Raw genomic sequence first — 19,871 nt, forward strand, 5'->3', positions numbered from 1 at the left:
TCTATTGTTCTCACAGGATCTAAAATTCCTGCAGTAAATCGCTGAGAATTTCCAGGTATCCTGTTCTGATGCCCCCTCAAGCGGGGCTCTTCTGTTCCACGATGGTGAAATATTGTACGTCCCAGTGTCAACATGTGCCATATTTCCTGTTTTGGTCACACAATGGTGGCGTTGATTCACGGGGCGGTACCTGCGCTGCTATCATGGGAATCAGCTTTAATTTGCTGCAGGTGGATAAGTGCCAGCCGATCCGTCTCTGTTGCCAGGTGGGGGATAGATTGGATAAGAATATGGTGCTATTGTCCTAAAAAGTGATAACATAAAGTGCATAAGGTGGCGAGAGCGTGATGGCGCTCTCCTTCCTCCTTCACGGTTACCAGATGTAGCCTGATCCAACAGTGCCCCCTAGAGGACAGATAGGCAACGCAGCGCCTGGAGCGTTGCTGGGGGCAACTGATGGCACGTCAGATGATTTGACTATCAAAAATGATCAGTTTAATATATGACAGTGTTGTAATAACAACGATACAATTGATTTGATAGTTCTACTATTATTAGAGGTTGATATTTGTATTGAATACATTAAAAATATATTAAAACAGGCCCTGATGATGCTCTCCTGGCACTGAAACACAGTGAAGAAATGGAAGGACTCACACAATTAGCAGCGGAGCAGTGGGAGCTCAAACAGCCCAGGACCACTCTGCAGGGGAGGCAGCTCGGTCCGAGGCTCGAAAGGGAACCTGCCAATTTGGCTGCTGACGTTGCGGCGAGCGAGCAGGAGCAGCCATTGTCCTCCCAGACAGCCGGCAGATGGGAGTGAAGCGCCGCCAGGTGCTGGGGGGGGGGGGCAATGGCTGATGTAGTGATAATATATCAATATCAGAGTGCATGTTTATTCATGTTCATCGGATGAAACCCGCCTCTAATGCTGGGTCCTCACAGCTGCTTTAGCAACTTTAGCATCTCGGCTGAGGTCTTCAGATCAACTCAGGGTGTATTTTATAAGTTTGTAATTCATGAAACAAATGGCTGAAGTATAAAGGCTTGTGTTTTTACAACACAACTGTGGAAAGATAACCGTGTTGCCTCTGGACAGAGAGCAGCCTGTAAATGGTGCCGTGAAATAAACGTGAGACTCCTGAAGAGTTCCAGCCTATTTAACGAACATCTGTATAAAGGATGGCTCCAGAAACGTTCCTCAGCATTGCGCAATAGCTGCAAGTCTTGTGTATCAGAATGTTTTCTGCATGATGCACGTATGGGGGGGGGGGGGGGGGGGGGCTAACCTGTCGGGTCCACCAGCCCTGGATGAACCACAGAAAGAAAGGACGCTAACGACATGATGGCGAGGGCGACTCGGACCGCAGGGTGTTGATTTGTGGGAAAGTGCCTCTGGAGGTATGAAGACAGATGGCCGCACGGTGCCCCGACCCCCCCGTGAGGCTTCGCTCACAACAAGAGACCATCGAGGAGACGGCGCTCTGCACACGTGGGTGTGGTGAAGATCACATGAGCCGCAGCAGCCAGGAGGCTGAAGGGGTTCAGCTCCACAACAGCCACTTCTAAAAACAAGGCGGCTTAAATTAAGAAGAGCTGTGACAGTATCATCAACAATTATATATCATACATCCATGTTTAACACCGAACCGGAGCTGAGGGTTAATGCAGCATCAGCAAATAACAAAGCTCTTAAATGAATGGAAAGTCAACCCCATTATCCCCATTATCACACAACAATCCCAGTTTCAATCACCTTTTCATGGTAAGGAAACATTTTTAGACTTTATCCATATGAAACGTTGGAACGTTTCCTGACCTCAGGAACCTTCCGCTGAAGCACAAAGCGCCTGTAAGGAGCTGAAGGAGCTGAAGGAGCTGGAGGAGCTGGAGGAGCTGAAGGAGCTGGAGGAGCTGAAGGAGCTGAAGGAGCTGAAGGAGCTGGAGGAGCTGAAGGAGCTGGAGGAGCTGGAGGAGCTGAGGAGCTGGAGGAGCTGGAGGAGCTGAAGGAGCTGGAGGAGCTGAAGGAGCTGAAGGAGCTGGAGGAGCTGGAGGAGCTGGAGGAGCTGAAGGAGCTGGAGGAGCTGGAGGAGCTGAAGGAGCTGGAGGAGCTGAAGGAGCTCCAACATCCCCTCGCTCTGGGCAGGTGTTGGACAGGTGGGCTGATTGCACCACGGAGGCACGGCGGCTGGGACGGCTGGGGGGGCGGGCAGATGAAACACATCCTAAAGGGCTCCTGGCAGCTGGATCAACTGGGCCAGGAGGCTGTCTGTCACGGCCGGGCTGGGAGCGTTGGCCTGGTTCTGTTCTGCTCGTGCCTTTGGTGTCCCGGTTTCATCATCGGCGCTTTCATCTCCCTCCCCGACGCTCTCGGGGGGGCCGGTGTAAATACTACGGACAGGAAGAGGAAGAGGCAGCCGTGAACACACAGCAGTCAGTCAGTGTTCCGCTCACCTACCTGGTGGTCTGAGTCCACACGAGCTGAACACCTCCACCTGCCCAGTGACCCCCCCCTCCTCACTGTGGGGTTGTGACCCTGTGACCACCGAGGGAGCTTCCACACGCCGCTGTTGTTTAAATCTCACCACGAGTGATGCAGAGTGTGTGCCTACGAGGAGGCCTACGAGGAGGCCTACGAGGAGGCCTACGAGGAGGCCTACGAGGAGGCCAACGAGGAGGCCAAAGAGGAGGCCTACGAGGAGGCCTACGAGGAGGCCAACGAGGAGGCCAACGAAGAGGCCTACGAGGAGGCCAACGAGGAGGCTACGAGGAGGCCAACGAGGAGGCCAACGAAGAGGCCTACGAGGAGGCCTACGAGGAGGCCTACGAGGAGGCCTACGAGGAGGCTACGAGGAGGCCTACGAGGAGGCCAATGAAGAGGCCTACGAGGAGGCCAACGAAGAGGCCTACGAGGAGGCCTACAAGGAGGTCTACGAGGAGGCCTACGAGGAGGCTACGAGGAGGCCAATGAAGAGGCCTACGAGGAGGCCTACGAGGAGGCCTACGAGGAGGCCAATGAAGAGGCCACGAGGAGGCCTACGAGGAGGCCTACGAGGAGGCCAATGAAGAGGCCTACGAGGAGGCTACGAGGAGGCCAAAGAGAGGTCTACGAGGAGGCCAAGGAAGAGGCCTACGAGGAGGCCTATGAGGAGGCCTACGAGGAGGCCAACGAGGAGGCCTACGAGGAGGCCAACGAGGAGGCCTACGAGGAGGCCTACGAGGAGGCCAACGAGGAGGCCTACGAGGAGGCCAACGAGGAGGCCTACGGGGAGGCCAACGAGGAGGCCTACGAGGAGGCCAACGAGGAGGCCTACGAGGAGGCCTACGAGGGTACAGTGCTGCTGGTGCTGGGACAGGCAGACCACAACCTTTAAATACAGGGATCAGCTGGTGCTGTTGGGCTCAGACGTGACCTCAGGGAGGTGAAAGAACACTCCAGGAGAAAGCTGGAGCAGAAGCTGCCAGCACCAGCATGAAGGAGCAGCAGGATGGGGGGAGCAGCATGTTTCCTTTTGGGAGGCAATGTTGATATATTTGGATGACTTATCTACTTTATGACTAAAATCGTTGCTTTTATCGTGCAAGTTAGTCGAGAGTACGAGAGGCAGATTCTCTTTCCTGTTCAGATTCTGAAATTTCACTTTTCAAGTTGAATTATTGATCATCTGATCTGATGGCTACCACTCCTGCTGCTACATCCCTGAAGGACGGACGCTCCCCTGCGGGAGGATCCTCCACCTGTGAACGTGGCGCCCAAACCACACGGTCACCTGCTTCCTTTCTTCTGTCCTTCCTCTGAGGAGCGAGATGGCATCACATGACATCACCTCACACACATGTCTCCTGTGGTCCTGAGAGCATCACCACAGCCGGGCCATGAAGGCCTGGCAGCAGAGGCTGCCCCGACACCAGCTCGGATCCTCAGAGGCGTGCAGATGTGAGCGTGCAGATGTGAGCGTGCAGATGTGAGCGTGCAGATGTGAGCGCCGTGCTGTGAAGGCCAGCCACACATCTGGACCAGGCCTGACTGGGAGAACTTCCTGGAGTCAGTTTGAACACCTTTACCTCCAGCGAGCATGTAGCTCCTGGCCTGGCTGGCGGGGCTCCCTCCCTCATCAGGCCGCCCCCACTTCAGCGCTCATCAATAGCAGCATGAGAACCTGCTGCTCCTCTCGTTCTTCATCCCTGGCGCCGACTCTTTGAATCTTTGATGAGTCCAGTTATAGAAGCAGGAACTTAGTTCTGCTGTCAAGAGCAACCGATGCCTCTAAAATGAAGATCGGATTGTTTTCCTGCATTTTTCTGTAATTTTCTAATGTACAAAGAAGCTTTGTTCTATATGCCACCATGAGGCCGTCCACTCCATCTGCTCCTGGATCTCATGAATCCTCCTCAAACACCATGTGACCAACACACAGTGTGTGTTTCTCTGCGTGCGCTGCAGCTCATGACCTCAGCTCAACCCAGGATGAGCTGTCCCGTGGTTCCAGACCTCAGGGTTGTGTGTCCCAGTCAGGGCCGCCGACGGACGGGGGTCCTGATGCTGCAGCATCTACAGCGGAACCATCGCTGGTCCATGAAACCCAACGAGTGTTCAGACTCTGGAAGCAGAACCAGAAAGATCCATCCAGCAAAACGCTGCTCAGCAGCTGCTGAGAAGTTTCCATGAGAAATTCCTGGGAAGTTGCCATGATTTAAAAACAGAAACTTAGTAAAGCCTAAATGTAGGTGATGCTAGCGGAGACGCCACCGTGGATCCTCACTCCTTCTGGACAAGAATTTCATATATTGTTAGAATACAATCGCTGCTCCAGAACCCCCGGGACGTTAGGGAGACGCTCCGGCACCGTGATCCCGGCTGGTGGGTCTATTTCAGAGACACGGTCCAGGCTCTCAGAGGAAGTGACCTCAATACATCCAATAAACCTGCTCGCACAAGCGCGACGGTGCTGGTGGATTGGACACTCGCTGCCTTTGTTATCTGGAACAGACCCGCCACTAGAGCGGCTGTTGTGGCGGAGGAAATGTCAGGGGGGCAGCGTCTTCACACGCAGGTCACATCCCAGCCAAACGCACGATGAGAAAACACAGGTGGGAACTTTCCAGAGTCCAGGAGGAAACCGATGAAGGAGAAACAACAGCCGTCACTGGGAATTGGAGCATTCCTGCTTTTTCCAGTAGCTGTTGTTGCTGCTCACTGGATCAAAGACTAGCGAAGCAGCTTTGATGCAGTAAAGCTGCTGCTCAGAAACACTCGTTACTCGCTGTCACTCAGCTTTGCTCAGATTTGTTCGCTAAGTTTGGTGAGTCTGCCCGTGCCGGGGGTTCTGCTCCACAGAATCAACCCGTTCAGGCCGGCTGGCGATTATCAGCACGCTCAGCTGTAGCAGATGATTGGTGCTGATTACCAGGAGGCCCTCTCAGGGCGTGCACCACGGCCAGGTGATCGGGGACCCTGGCTGGGCTCGTGGTGGTGTTGTTCTCCACAGAGATGCTAATCATCAAGCATGTGCCGCAGGCATGATTAAATGTCACACAGCTCCCTCACTTTTGGCTCTGACTGTGAACAAACCTTCCCAACCCACCAGCTGAGCAACTGTAACCAAAGCATAGGCTGAACTACATGGGGCCACAGCGACCCCTACAGGAAAGGCGAGGAAAGGACACAATCGGGTCTGGATGCAGAGACCAAAGATTCCCTTAGTTGACTCTTCATTTGTGTTATTATAATAAAGAGTAGCAACATCTTAAAAATTTAAAAAAAAAATCAGACATCACATCATTTAAAAAAGAATTTGTTGTGTGAAACACGACGATATTTCTCCAATAAAGCGCCCAAAGACCCAGATTCAACAGTACCAAGGAACTTTATTCAAGATACACAATTCATGAGTTCTGAGCAGATACGATAAAATAAGCAGAAAAATGAAGTGTAAAGAGAAAAATTCAGCTTTGCTCGACAAACAGAACCATGAAATCTGTTGCACAGCTTTGAGTTCCTGCTAATTTGTTGAATTTAAACGGCGTTCCAGAGCTTTGAACCAGCGACCTGCAGGTCAACGGAGCGTTGAGCTGTAACCTGGTGCATCACATGAGCTTCACAGTTTCAAGGTTTCAAAGCTCTGTCGGGTTAAAATACGTCCCATGATGCAAACAACAATTCAGGAATTTCAGTTACAAATAAATAATACAAATTTGTGCACGTGGGCGTGTTGTTAATGTTCATGATTGCATCAAAACAACAGTGGTAATAATCATGATAGTAATAACAGTCAACAGTAATAACACCATCCTGCCTCCGCGTGAAATGGAAGGAATAAAGTGCTCAAGAAGAAAGAAAAGAAAAATCGGGACACAAAACAATAGAATGAATGACCGGGAATGACCAGGAATGACCGGGAATGACCGGGAATGACCGGGAATGACCAGGACTTCCACGTCCCCCTACACAGAGTGAGTCTGGGGCCCCTGCTGCCCTCTGATCATGTGGGTCAACCGGTCTTCCACTTGTGCTGCTTCCGGGCGGAGCGCTGGTGTTTTACACAACATGATCCGGATCAGCCGCATCTGCGAAAGAGGCAGAGAACAAAGAAATAATCTCATTTTCATCCAGTCAGACGTCTGTTTCCGGGTGGTTCTGTGGTGGGTGACCCGGTCCGTTTGATCAGGTGCTGCTGCGACCTCTCTGAAAGTTTAGCAATTCCAGCTAAACCTGGTGCAACCATCTCCTGACGTCCTGCGAATGATTCCGGTGCTCGCGCACCGTCCCGCGATCCATCAGGGACATCAAAGGAAAGTTCAATGACACGTTTTCTTCCCTAAAGGTTTCACCTTTTTTGGCAAATAGAACTTTACCTCTTCAAAGAAACGTTGTTGAAACTCCTTGGGGAACCTCTGACTTTTGGCCTCCTCGAAAAGCTGTCATCCAGGAGGAAAACCCGGAAAGAAGGAAAAACAAAGGTTAAATGCTCATGAAAGCAGGCTGCAGGTCCTCATCTCCACAGCTGACCTTTGCCCTCTCGCTGCCAGTAGAGACTCTCCACCAGAGCTCCAGGAAGATCAGCCCCAGGGAAAATATGTCCACCTTTCCGTCATAATCGTCCATTTTCTACGATGACAAGAGCTTCATCTCAAATCCCGTCTCACACATTTGTCATTTTATTTGTGGTAATTCTGTAGTTTGGATTCTCGCGGGGCCTCACTTGTTCAGGAGCCATGTAAGACCTGGTCCCGACGTCCACGGTTCTGTTGTCATCAGCATTTTCTGTGGTGACCAGACCAAAGTCCCCAATCTTCACTTGTCCATCCAGGCCGAAAAGGATGTTGTCAGGCTTGAGATAGAAAAATAAGGAATAAACAGTAAAACCAGAACCAAACTACTGACATTCCCATTGGAGTGGAGCCATGTTCAGATCTGGGTTTTGGTTCTGGGAGGTCTTTTCTTAATAAAGGGGAAGTTTGACGCTTCTCAGGGAGCCTCGAGCATCAACTGAAGGTCCAGACTGAAGGTCTCGTGGTACTGGTCCAGGAGGGGGAGCGGCAGCACTCTCTCACTCCAAGTTCATGAACCCTAGACCCAAACATGGCTCCATCATCTGAAAGCCTGGCTCCTGGCCTCACCCATCTGAGCTGGAGGGCAGAAAAGCCACTGTTGGATATCGGCCCCCTGCTGGGCCACATTCAGGGTTCCTGTCTGGGTTCTCTGACCTTTCGGATTATTCCTGCATGAACTATTGCTGAAGAGCCTGTCTCACCTTCAGGTCTCTGTGGATGAAGCCCCTGGAGTGAATGTACGCCAGTCCACGTGTTATTTGGAGCGCGATCTCGGCACTCTCCTGTCTCCTCTTGGAAGATTTTGGGGATTCGGAATTCTTATCACAAATCCACTTAGTCAGTGTTTTATTGGCACACAGCTCCATTTGAATATACAGGTAGCAGGATGCTGAACTTTCTGCCGACCTGGTTCAAAAGAGTAACAAGAGGAAGAGCGGTGAGAGGTCTGGAAGCGGAACGTTGAGAAGCTGAGGACTTACAGGGAGGAGCTGAGAGAAGAGCCTGTTGAGCTGTTCTCAAATCCTGTTTCTTCCTCCCAACAGGAGTAATAACGGATGATATTAGGGTGTAACAACTCAGCCAGGACCTCCACCTCTCGGAGAGACTTCCTAAACAGAACGAAGATCAGTCACTTCCCAATCACATCCCAAACGACGGTAACACCCTCACCTTCTACGCTGGACGATCTTTACAGCGTAAACCTTCTGGAGGACTTTATCTCTCGCTTTGAGAACGTCACCAAACCCACCGCGACCCAGAAACCCCATGAACTCAAACTCCTCGGTGAACCTGGAGAAATGGAGCAGTTAGAGGGAGCGGCGTGGAGGAGGAAGCAGCTGACGCACCTGGAATATCTGGTCCCTGTGTCCCTGTCTGGGTCAGAATCCTGAAACATTCCAAAGACACAACTGTCACATTCTGCTCCGGTCTCCCAGCTCCTGACCTGCCTGTCTCACCTTCTTTCCTGTCTCACCTTCTTTCCTGTCTCACCTTCTTCCTGTCTCACCATGTTTCCTGTCTCACCTTCTTTCCTGTCTCACCTTCTTTCCTGTCTCACCTTCTTTCCTGTCTCACCATGTTTCCTGTCTCACCTTCTTTCCTGTCTCACCATGTTTCCTGTCTCACCTTCTTGCCTGTCTCACCTTCTTCCTGTCTCACCATGCTTCCTGTCTCACCTTCTTGCCTGTCTCACCTTCTTTCCTGTCTCACCATGCTTCCTGTCTCACCTTCTTTCCTGTCTCACCATGTTTCCTGTCTCACCTTCTTTCCTGTCTCACCATGTTTCCTGTCTCACCATGTTGCCTGTCTCACCTTCTTTCTTGTCTCACCTTCTTGCCTGTCTCACCTTCTTGCCTGTCTCACCATGTTTCCTGTCTCACCTTCTTGCCTGTCTCACCATGTTTCCTGTCTCACCTTCTTTCCTGTCTCACCTTGCCCCCCCCCCGCCCCGGATGTCCCATCTGAAGACGTCCCAGAGGGTTCGCCTTGTGTTCATTCCCTCTATTCCAACGTAGACCTGCTCTTCTTTATAAATAGCACATTACAAACTCTGTGTCTCCCCAGTCACCAGCTGTTGTTTATCATAAGAGGTTTTTACAGACCTGGTTGGAAGCTGATGTTTCGCTGTCAACGCCGGAGCTTTATGACAATGAGAGAAGGGAAAACAGACAAGTGGTTGATAGGTGCGCTGGGTGCGAGTCTTTACACGTAGATCTATATTTCATCATATTTATGGCTGTTTCCTTGCTGCTGTTTTTGTCTTTCATTCATTTAATGTGCAGATCTATAAAAATGTCTCCTCGCTGCACACGTGACTTTAAGCTCTTTACAATCTGGAAATCTTTTTCCTACCTGGTTTCTTGAGTCGAGGAAGTCTGCAACAACAAAGAATAACACAATTTTTACATCTTCCAATGAATTGCAAAATCATGCACATGTTCTTTCATGCCGGCCCCCCTCCTGCCCCCGGGGGGGGGGCGGGGCATTGGTTTTCCTTCCATCTTGCTGATAATCTATTGTAATAAACTCTACTTAAATGAACATCTGACTCCATCACTAATGTGGAAGAAGCCGATAGACATTTTCTAAAAGAAATGGTAGCTGTGATTGATAAAAATGTATCTTTGATAGCTTGGAAGCAGCCGCTAAAGCCAACCTACCTCCTCAGCGCCACAGATCTCATTATATACCAGTCTAGCAGCTTCCTCCTTGGCTTCTCTCTTGGTTTTCCCCACAGCATCGGGATACTCTTGATCACCAACCACAAACCTACAGCACCTAACGACGCACAAACGATGCAACAGCATTTAGAGCGTCGGTGACGGAGCCAGAAGGACTGAAGATGCAGTGCAGATGCTTACAGCTCAGCTCCGTGAAGCCCCGGTCTTGTTGACTGCACTAATTTTACGCTCACTCGGTTTTTCTGACCATACTCATTAAGCCAGGCCACATAGTTAGTCCGAGTGATCGGGGCCTGACTGGGCGTCGATGGACGTTGTCCTGCATTTTCGGTCTGCTGAAATATGTTGAAGTGCATCAATATTCACACAGGCTGTCTGAAGTCTCACTGTTCTTACTGTTTCAGAGTCACGGCGCTCCTGCATCAAGGCTCTCCAGGCGATTTCAGCTGCTTTCTTTCTGGCTTCTTTCTTGTTTTTGCCAAGGCCTTCAGGATAGGCCTGACCATTTATGACTGCTCTTACACTAAACCTGAAGAGAGTTTATAAAAGGCTAGCATCATACATTAACATCCCAAAAATGATGCACGTGCATGCAGAATCATCTCACGGGGAATATGATGGCATAATTATGGAACTGGTATTGGTTGAGTTAAAGATGTAAATAGCTCTTCTTATTCAGTGAAAGCAGATACAGTCACCACACACATGCACAGGAATCCTGCAATCTATAATAATAAAGGTCTAAATCGGAGAATCACTTCGGCTCTTTATTTTAAAAACAAAAAACAATCCAGAATAGACACCAATTAGAGCCCGATTCCACTGAAACATTTCATGTCATACAGGTTCTAACAGCTCCTCTCAGGTCTGCTCACACGTCACCTGCTAAAACTCACACTTTGTTGTGATCCGGACCGTCACATCCAACATCTTCAAACTGCAGCTTCCACCGCATTTTCTGCGTGTGCTCGTTTAAGATAATCAGGTAGTTTTCCATGGTGAAGTGAGGAGAGCTGAAGTGCTTCGTATCTTTCGGGCTTCTGTCCTGAGTTTCGTTTCCTTGTCCGATGACGTCACCGTTTCCAGATATCGACGCGTTAACAAAATAATTTGACAAGAAATGAAACAAAAACATTATTTTATTTATTATATTATTTTAAAACATTATTTGTGATTAATCAACATTCTTCTTCTTCTTGTTAACACCCATTAAGAGTTTTACTGTAGTGCTGTAAAAGCTGAAGCTAAAGTCTCGACCGCACGTGTTGGCTACATTTGCGGGAACTCTGCCACCTCTTGACACTTTTAGAACTCTGCACATTGGTTTTATCACTGGTTAATCATTAAAACCAGACGCTATTTTCTAAAACGAACAAACAAAACCCCTAACCCTTCGGAAATGGTCATTACCAACGGCTGTGGGAATTTGAGGACTGTGGTAGGGTTAGGGTAACCCTAACCCAGGGTTACCCTAACCTGAACTGCTGTATTCCACACCAAGGTGTGAAGGGACAAATGCTGATGAGTCCGACACCCTCGCCAGAACAGGGGGTGCGGGCGGACATTTATTGGGGAGAACTTGAGCCTGAGACCTCACCTGGTGTCGGGGTTTTGGCATTGTTTCAGAGCTGGAGGCCCTGGTTGTGGATGCTGGGTCCCTTTGCCCCTCCAGTTGATCCCTATCATGTCACCCTATTTTACGACCGTAAGAATAATGAGGTGTATCAGAGAAAAGTTATAGGGAAGTTTCTGGATGATTACATCACCGTGTTTGTGTGTTGGGCCTGAAGGTGTGGCTGCGCAGGTCGACTTTGCTGAACAGAATGAGTGGTATGAGAGACTGTAAAGGAAATGTTGTCGTTTCTGGGTCTTGCGGGCTATAGTAGACATTTTATTCCTGCATATTCAGAAAAGACTACGCCCCTACGTACAATGGTGAATGAACAGGGAATGCGTGATTTGACAGCCCGGCTAACATGGACAACTGAGGGAGAGAAAGCGTTCATTGCTCTTAAACAGGCACTCACGACATCTGCATGTTTTGGCAGTTCCGGAATATAAAGATACTGTACTTTCTTTTTGGATGTTTCTGAAGGAGAACATACAGTAAATGGTGTTCTCTTTCAGAAAAAAGGGGGTAACAGGAAAGTATTAATGTATGCAAGTATAATGCTGGACCCCATTGAAAACAGGCAGCCACCGTGTGTAAGGCAGGTAGCAGGGGTAGCAAAACTTTTACAAGAAACAGCACATTTAGTGATGGGTCATGCTCTGACAGTTCTTACAACACATAGTGTGGTATCACTGGTCAGCTCAGCAGCATTCACCATGACCTCACTTAGACAGACCAGGATGGACAAGATTTTAACTGCACCACATATAACATACACACATGAAGGGATAAATATGGCAGATGGCATGGGAGAGGGTGAACCACACAGATGTGAGGAGAAAGTGAAGAAAGGTGAAAGAATCAGAGTAGATCTTAAGACGGAGCCGTTGAAGGATCCAGATGAAATACTAATCATAGATGGCTGTTGTTTCAGAAACCCATAGGAGGGGCTGAAAGCTGCCTATGCTATAGTTAGACAGTCAGAAGAGGACTTTCAGGAAGTGGAAACAGGAAAGATTCTAGGTAAAGAACCAGCACAACTTGCATAATTGAAGGCCGTTATTACAGCATTAGAAATATCAAAGGGAAAGAGAGTGACCATCTATACAGATTCAGCATATGTAGTGGGAGCTATCCAGGTAGAACGTTGTCAATGGTTGTGGGCAGGTTTTAACACAGCATCAGGATCTCCTATAAAACATGAAGCAGAGATGAGGCAACTGGCACAGGCACTCATGGAACCAGCGGAGGTCACAGTCGTAAAGTGCAAAGGTCACAGCAAGGAGAACTCTTTAGAGGGAAAAGGTAATGAGGCGGCAGATCAGGCAGCAACGAAGGCAGCAGGTTATAAACTAAGTTACAATTTGTTGTTGGCAGAGAAAACAGTTCATGAAATTCTTCCAAGATACGACAGGGAAAGACTTAGTTGTGATCAAGAAGAAGCTTCTCCACATGAAAAAACAGTTTGGAAGGAAAAGGGGGGCAGTGAAAGTTGAAGGAATTTGGCGGGGCCCAGACGGCAGACCTGTTCTCCCGCCTGGTCTGGTAGATGCCGCTCTGGAAGAGGCCCACGGCCTGACACACTGCGGGAAACCACGAATGATGCAGAGAATGTTCAATATGCACACGATTTAATGTAAAATCAACAATTCAACCACACGAGGGCAAGTTTCCAGTTGCCCCCATGACAGAGCAAGAAAATTATAGATTTCACCGACATGATAGACCGAGTCAATGGGTTCCGATACCTCTTGGTGGCAGTGGATGCATACCAGCCCAGAGGCGGTTCCCGTAAAAGCGGAAGATGCAAAAAGTGTTATTAAATTTTTGATTAATCCGACACATGATTTCCCCAAACAAATTAGGTCTGATAATAGAACTCATTTCAAGAATAAAGATTTACAAGAAGTAGAGAAGGCGTTAGGCGAAGGTAGAAAGAATGAATCAAACACTGAAGAGCAAAATTGGCAACATATGTGCTCACAGTGGAATGAAATGGACACAGGCGCTTCCAATAGCCTGGATGTCAGTAAGAAGCTCTGTTGGCTCCCAAACACGGTTCACCCCCTTTGAGCTCGAGAGGGGTGTTCCCTTTCCAGGACCAGGAGCAGAAAATCCATAGGCCACCCAGCACTAAAATGAAATATAAATCTTATTTTGTTCAACTAAAAACGACTCTCTCAGTTTTCTCCCAACAGGCAACAGGCATCTATCCATCATCAGACAGTGGTTCTCTCGCAGGAGGGATTGTGCTCGAGTTCCCTCTTCACGGCCTCGGCTTCAGGTCGATCTTCTGGCTTCATGCTCAGCATCCTCTTTATCAGCTGGTCCTGCGAGGACAAACACCAAAGACTGTTGTGACCTCAGTTGACCAACCTGCATTTCTTCCTTTCACACAAGCACATTTCACCAGTTTGGGGGGTTTTATGCCATTATTGTGGAAAGAGGTGACGAGCAAACGTAAAATGCGGCTGTACCTCAAAGGGATAACTCCCTGAAAACGCTGCAGGAGTTTTCTGGGTCTTGATGTTCTTCCAAACCTGCAGGGAGGAAGCAGCTTTGTTAGCGCTGCTTTAGAGAAGCAGGTGTAAGCGAACTAAGAAGTGCTCAGTGAGGGAACAGCGATTAAATCACCTCTCTCCTTTCTTCATGGGAGAAGTTCCAAAGGAGCTCAAAATAAATCAAGCCCAAAGCAAATATGTCCACTTTTCGGTCGTACGTTTCCTTTTCCTTCTGACATTAACCGAGAACACAATACAGACAGAAAAGACTGTTACGGCCTCGCTCTGAGAAAAGACAGTTTTTTAATGTGGGCACCGGTTACAGAGGGCTCACTTGTTCGGGCGCCATGTACCGGGGGGTTCCTTTGTAGACCGTTCTTTTCACAGCGTCCGCAGCATCATCAGCCTCAGCAGTAACCAGGCCAAAGTCTCCGATCTTCACCTCTTTATTCGAGCTGAACATGATGTTTTCCGGCTGCAGGGGCAGAAATGAAGCAGCATCAGCCTCCAGCCTGGAGCCACCTCACAGGGTTTGGTGGTGTCCACCTCACCTTCAGATCCCTGTGGATGAACTTACGGGAGTGGACGTACTCAACTCCACTGACTATTTGTGTGAAAACCGAGAGACTTTCCTCTTTCCGCCACTGGTTTTGATTTTGATTCTTTTTATTTATCCATTTCCTGAGGGTTTCAGTGGAACACAGCTCCATCTGGATGTAAAGGTACTTGAGCGTTGAATCCTGGGCTGATCTGGACAGTGAAGAGAAGCAGACAATCAGACTTCGGCTGAATGTAGGAAGCGAGCAGAGTTTCCAGGTGAGCGTTCAGCGCCCTCACAAGTACGACCCGTAGTTTCCCAATACACTATAATTCAAGTTCAAAATCCTGAGGAGTGAAATCAGATGACGTCGAATCACAACCAAGAAAAATAAAATTCCAAAACCTGGAAAAAAGAATTCCAATGTGACGCCATAATAGTCCCAGAAACACGTCCGAGAGGGCGGGAATAATCTAGAATAATTATAACGCAGCGCTTCTGTCAAATATGGATGATCACAGCGTTCAGACTTCAGGGCCCACGCTTCTCTCCGGTTGGCGGGCAGACCATAATATCCAGCGGGAGGACTTACCGTGCTCGGCCCTCGTATCTTGCATCCTCCAACCAACACGTGTAGTAGCGAACGATATTGGGGTGATTGAGTTCCGATAAGGCCTGGACCTCTCGAAGAGCTTTCCTGAAGCTGGAGAGCAAAAACAGCCTTTGACTGTGGCCGGCTGCGACGCTGGTTGCAGACTAACTCACTAACTAACTCACTCACTAACTAACTCACTAACTCACTCACTAACTAACTCACTAACTCACTCACTAACTAACTCACTAACTCACTCGTCGCAGCGCACGATCTTCACAGCCATCTCCTTTCCCAGCAGTTTGCTTCTGGCCTTGTAAACATCACCAAAGCTTCCTCGTGCCAGAAGATCGATGGAGTCGAATTCTGATGTAAACCTTTGGAGATAAAACATTGTTTAGACCAAAATAACAGGTGAAGTCTGTTATTTACTATCTAACTGCAGTTCAGCCTTTGGTTTCTTACCTGGACGGTGTTTCCTCGTTCACTCTCATGTCACTGAAGTTGGGCATGTTTTCCTAAATAAAGAGATTTATTATATAGGATTAAAATGTTACAAATCAACTCAATTTCAAAATGAAGGTGGTTCATTTGTTGCTTGACCTCTTTAATGTTCCTACGGACGTTCGGGAAATTTGCTGCAAGTCTGACATAAAAACACAATAAAAGATGAGGTGAAATATAGATGTACTATTAAAATATGGAAGTACAGGAGAAGATGGAATCACCTTATTCTGCGCTTGACATCAGAGCTCTGTTTGGTATCGAGCATCTCACGGGCTTCACTTGGAGAACCAAGTATATATATATATATATACACATATTAGTAAAATACCAGCTATATCAATTGATCTAATCCCATAAGTGCCTCACATGGTGCTTTTGGGCGTGGACGCCCCGGCCGGCACGTCCCCAGCCACGTCGCAGCAGGTCGGCTGAAAGCACAAGATGAGTTGCAAAGTCGTGAGTTTTATCTGTTTGTTCATTTTTTCTTGTGTTCACCAGGTTTCTGACACATTCAGCTTTGGGAGCTGCCAGAGTTGATTCGCTGGAATGGTTTCACCAATCCACTCTTGCAAATAACATTTTTGGTAGCTGTGATTGATAAAAATGTATCTTTGATAGCTTGGAAGCAGCCGCTAAAGCCAACCTACCTCCTCATCGCCACAGATCTCATTATATACCAGTCTAGCAGCTTCCTCCTTGGCTTCTCTCTTGGTTTTCCCCACAGCATCGGGATACTCTTGATCACCAACCACAAACCTACAGCACCTAACGACGCACAAACGATGCAACAGCATTTAGAGCGTCGGTGACGGAGCCAGAAGGACTGAAGATGCAGTGCAGATGCTTACAGCTCAGCTCCGTGAAGCCCCGGTCTTGTTGACTGCACTAATTTTACGCTCACTCGGTTTTTCTGACCATACTCATTAAGCCAGGCCACATAGTTAGTCCGAGTGATCGGGGCCTGACTGGGCGTCGATGGACTTTGTCCTGCATTTTCGGTCTGCTGAAATATGTTGAAGTGCATCAATATTCACACAGGCTGTCTGAAGTCTCACTGTTCTTACTGTTTCAGAGTCGCGGAGCTCCTGCATCAAGGCTCTCCAGGCATTTTCAGCTGCTTTCTTTTTGGCTTCTTTCTTGTTTTTGCCAAGGCCTTCAGGATAGGCCTGACCATTTATGACTGCTCTTACACTAAACCTGAAGAGAGTTTAGAAAAGGCTAGCATCATACATTAACATCCCAAAAATGATGCACATGCATGCAGAATCACCTCACAGGTAGGCGAGCAATGAACTGTAGTATTTACACAACATTCTCCTAAAATAATGGGGATCTCTCAGGAGAACGGCCAGGTCGGTTTGAGCAAGAAGGTCTGCACAGGTGGAGCAGCAAAGACACTGCACCTTCACACGTGCAGCTTCATTGCTGGCCAATTCTTGGATGGGATCAGCATCAGCTCACGCTGCCATGAGCTTTAAGGTCTGAACATTTATACAGCTCCTCTGGACGAAAGGAGGAGTTCATCGGGATATGGAGGCGCAAAAATGGAGTTTGACGTCCATCGTGTGACGTAATGAGCAACACTACGGTAAGTGTACAATGTTTATTACATTGTTATAACTGACTATGCTTGTGAGTGCTGTGTAGATGGAGCAATTATTTGGTCAGTTAAAAGCTTAAATAGTTTGTCTTATTCAGTACCATTCTAAGTACAGATGAAGTTATCCAACACTCATTTTCACTGGCACAAATTAGATCAACGTTCCTTCTAAAGCAGCTCGCACTTGAATGGAAACCAGTAACTCTCAACTCGATAAATAAACCTCACGTTTTAAGGTGATCAGGACCGTCACATCCAACATCTTGATACTGTAAACTGAGCCGGTTTTCCTGCGCGTATTCGTTTAATCTGGCCACATAGTTCTCCATTATTAAATAAGAAGTTTCGGTCGTCGGTGCTACTTTCGTTTTCTCGATTTCCGCGAAACGTCACCGTTTGTAACGTGATGTAGCAAAGGCTGATGGGAAATAGAGTTTTTTTTAATATCCACACATTTACAACAAATTAAATGAGCTGGGGAAAAAAATCCACATGAAAGAAAATGAATAATTCCATCAGGAAACATGCACAACCCTTGATGCTCCATGAGATTCATGTAAATGTATATATTGTTTAAATTATAAAAACTACATCTACCATCTTTACAGTGTGCATATTTATGTACATATACATTGTACAAAGATATCTTAAACATATCCACAAGCTGATCATCCATGTGTAGTAGCATCAGTGACGTCCAGTTCTGATCACGTCATTGCGTGAACTGCTTGTTACAACCAGGAGTCATCACAGGGTCACGATGTGCACGCTCTACGATGTGCACGCTCTACGATGTGCACGCTCTACGATGTGCACGCTCTTCACTCATGGTCTCCTGCTGTATCTCCTGGACAGTTTGAACCCAAGTCATCCTCATCTGTGCAGTGTAAACAGAGCTGTATCAGCAAAGACAGTTGCAACCACAACATGGCCACTATGTTTCTGCCTCGCTCACCATTATAAGTGGTGCCACACCATATGCAATAGAAGTGGACTCCTCTTAAATAAGATGTCAGAATTTGCAGCTTGTCAGAGGACTGTAAAAGAAATCCAAACACCAAAACTATAAGGTTCAACCCTAAAAAGTGAAATTATTCTGGAATTATTACTGAAAATTTATTTTGGCTATCTTTTAGAAATACACATTAAAACTACAAAAGTAATACTAACTGTCAAGTCCACGTCGTCCTCGACCTCTTGCTCTTCTTCATCCTGAACATCTTCCTCATCATTAGATTCTGTTTTAGGCCAGTACCAATCTTCCCTTGGGACAGCAATGCTCTGAAAAGATAACTGGAGGGTCAACTGTCAAAATAAACTGAGTTTTTTCTGCAATGAATAAAACGTGTTCCACAGTGCAGATTTACTTCCATTACATATTTACATTTTAAAAACTGTGACCCCATTATATAGAAATTCTCTAACTTTCTGACTGTCAAGCTGCTCACAAGCTCGCTGACTTCTTCTCAGGTCTCCTTCAACTTTTCTCTCCTCTCTCTCTGTCCTTACTCTGGTCCTGTAAGGAAACATAACATTATATCCAAACCCAGAAAGTAATAGCTGAAGACATAATGTATCTCATTGACAGCTGTAATTATCACCTAAAATTTTCCAGAGATCTTGTCTCAAAGTGCTGCTTGGCTCTTATTTTCTGTCGATAATGTTCTAGCTCTTCTTCAGCTTTTCTTTTCTTCATCTCTTCCATTCCAAGACCACCTCTGTCTGATTCAAGTGATAAAAGAAAGCACATAAAACTCTCAGAAATCTGATTATATACATTACAGTACTGAAGTACACCTTGGAAAAGGTGTATTGCCAACCTGTTTTTATATTTAAGGGAATTGGATCAACTCTCCCTGCTCCTGAAAAGAGAAAAGGGAAACATTTAAAAATGCTACAATTAAAAAAAACAAGCATTAAAAGTAAGTGTTGGGTGAGGAAGACATTTACCCTGCTTCCCGAGGCCCTGGCCACTTTTATAACCCATTTTCTGTAGTAATGCAAAGCCCTTGTTTTCAGTGCTGATTGAGTTTTGTAAAGCTGCTTCTCTACTTTCTTTCTCTTGCTCCTTTAAGGTCTTTTGACGGCTCTTCGTGTTTGCTTCCTTATGCTTTATCTCTTTCTTTATGCTTTCCTTTACTCGCCTCACCATGCTCACACCCGGTTTCACGTCTTGGCTAAAATACAGAAAACACGTTTAGCATGTACAAGAAATGGGTTTTGCATTAGTGCACTAGTATTATTATTTTTTCACAACTCACGCTTCAAAGCATAAGAATATTGTATATTAGTAGGACAAACGGCCGTGATATTCTATATGATATATAGACACAAAGTACTGTTAAAATGTACAGTAAACACAAACAATGCTTACATTTTACTGAGAAATGCATCAGACATATAATCATCTTCCTCATCAGACATTATGGGCCTAAAAGGAAAGGTAATACAGAAAAAAATGGATTTAAGCTGCAGCGTAGCTTCTGTCGTTTGTATTTGCGACGCGGATGTTTGGAACGCTCCCGTAAACCTTCCGAGTAGCTACAAGGTACAGGTTCACCGTGTTGGCGATGGTTCCGATACACTCGAGTAATAACTGTAAAACTAGTTTTCGCGTTACTGTAAGTTAGTATAGACATCACAGCAAATATATAAATAAATAGATTTCTGTTATAACGGTTTTTTTTGTGTGATTATTATATTCATGGTTGCACACCGGACAGATTTTATTGCGACACCATCAATGGTTGTCGTCATTCATACTGGGTTCACGAAACACAGGTACGG

General features: G+C 47.1%; 2 protein-coding genes across 2 annotated transcripts; both read right to left on the bottom strand.

Annotated features, from left to right (window-relative positions):
* Positions 1–5,848: 5,848 nt before the first annotated feature.
* Positions 5,849–17,467, bottom strand: eif2ak2 (eukaryotic translation initiation factor 2-alpha kinase 2). Its single transcript, XM_057048314.1, is given in 31 exon segments — positions 5,849–6,567; positions 6,856–6,918; positions 7,010–7,108; positions 7,203–7,331; positions 7,489–7,629; positions 7,755–7,959; positions 8,034–8,162; positions 8,224–8,350; positions 8,353–8,440; positions 9,156–9,192; positions 9,406–9,428; positions 9,714–9,831; positions 9,915–10,069; positions 10,131–10,263; positions 10,631–10,793; positions 13,449–13,479; positions 13,572–13,676; positions 13,824–13,886; positions 13,981–14,079; positions 14,182–14,322; positions 14,399–14,597; positions 14,978–15,088; positions 15,235–15,354; positions 15,443–15,495; positions 15,581–15,623; positions 15,706–15,762; positions 15,851–15,912; positions 16,132–16,249; positions 16,333–16,487; positions 16,549–16,681; positions 17,313–17,467. Coding segments are annotated over 31 exon segments (3,324 nt in total). The 5' UTR covers positions 17,414–17,467; the 3' UTR covers positions 5,849–6,444.
* Positions 17,468–17,506: 39 nt separating this feature from the next.
* gpatch11 (G patch domain containing 11) lies at positions 17,507–19,633 on the bottom strand. Its single transcript, XM_057048159.1, has 8 exons — positions 19,459–19,633; positions 19,035–19,261; positions 18,905–18,946; positions 18,686–18,806; positions 18,510–18,600; positions 18,255–18,365; positions 18,040–18,121; positions 17,507–17,961 (listed from the first exon to the last, which is right to left on the bottom strand). The coding sequence occupies exons 1-8, from the start codon at positions 19,506–19,508 to the stop codon at positions 17,906–17,908; spliced, it is 780 nt and encodes a 259-aa protein (XP_056904139.1). The 5' UTR covers positions 19,509–19,633; the 3' UTR covers positions 17,507–17,905.
* Positions 19,634–19,871: the final 238 nt, after the last annotated feature.

This window comes from Takifugu flavidus, chromosome 11 (genome assembly GCF_003711565.1).
Source record: "Takifugu flavidus isolate HTHZ2018 chromosome 11, ASM371156v2, whole genome shotgun sequence".
Classification (NCBI taxonomy): Eukaryota; Metazoa; Chordata; class Actinopteri; order Tetraodontiformes; family Tetraodontidae; genus Takifugu; species Takifugu flavidus.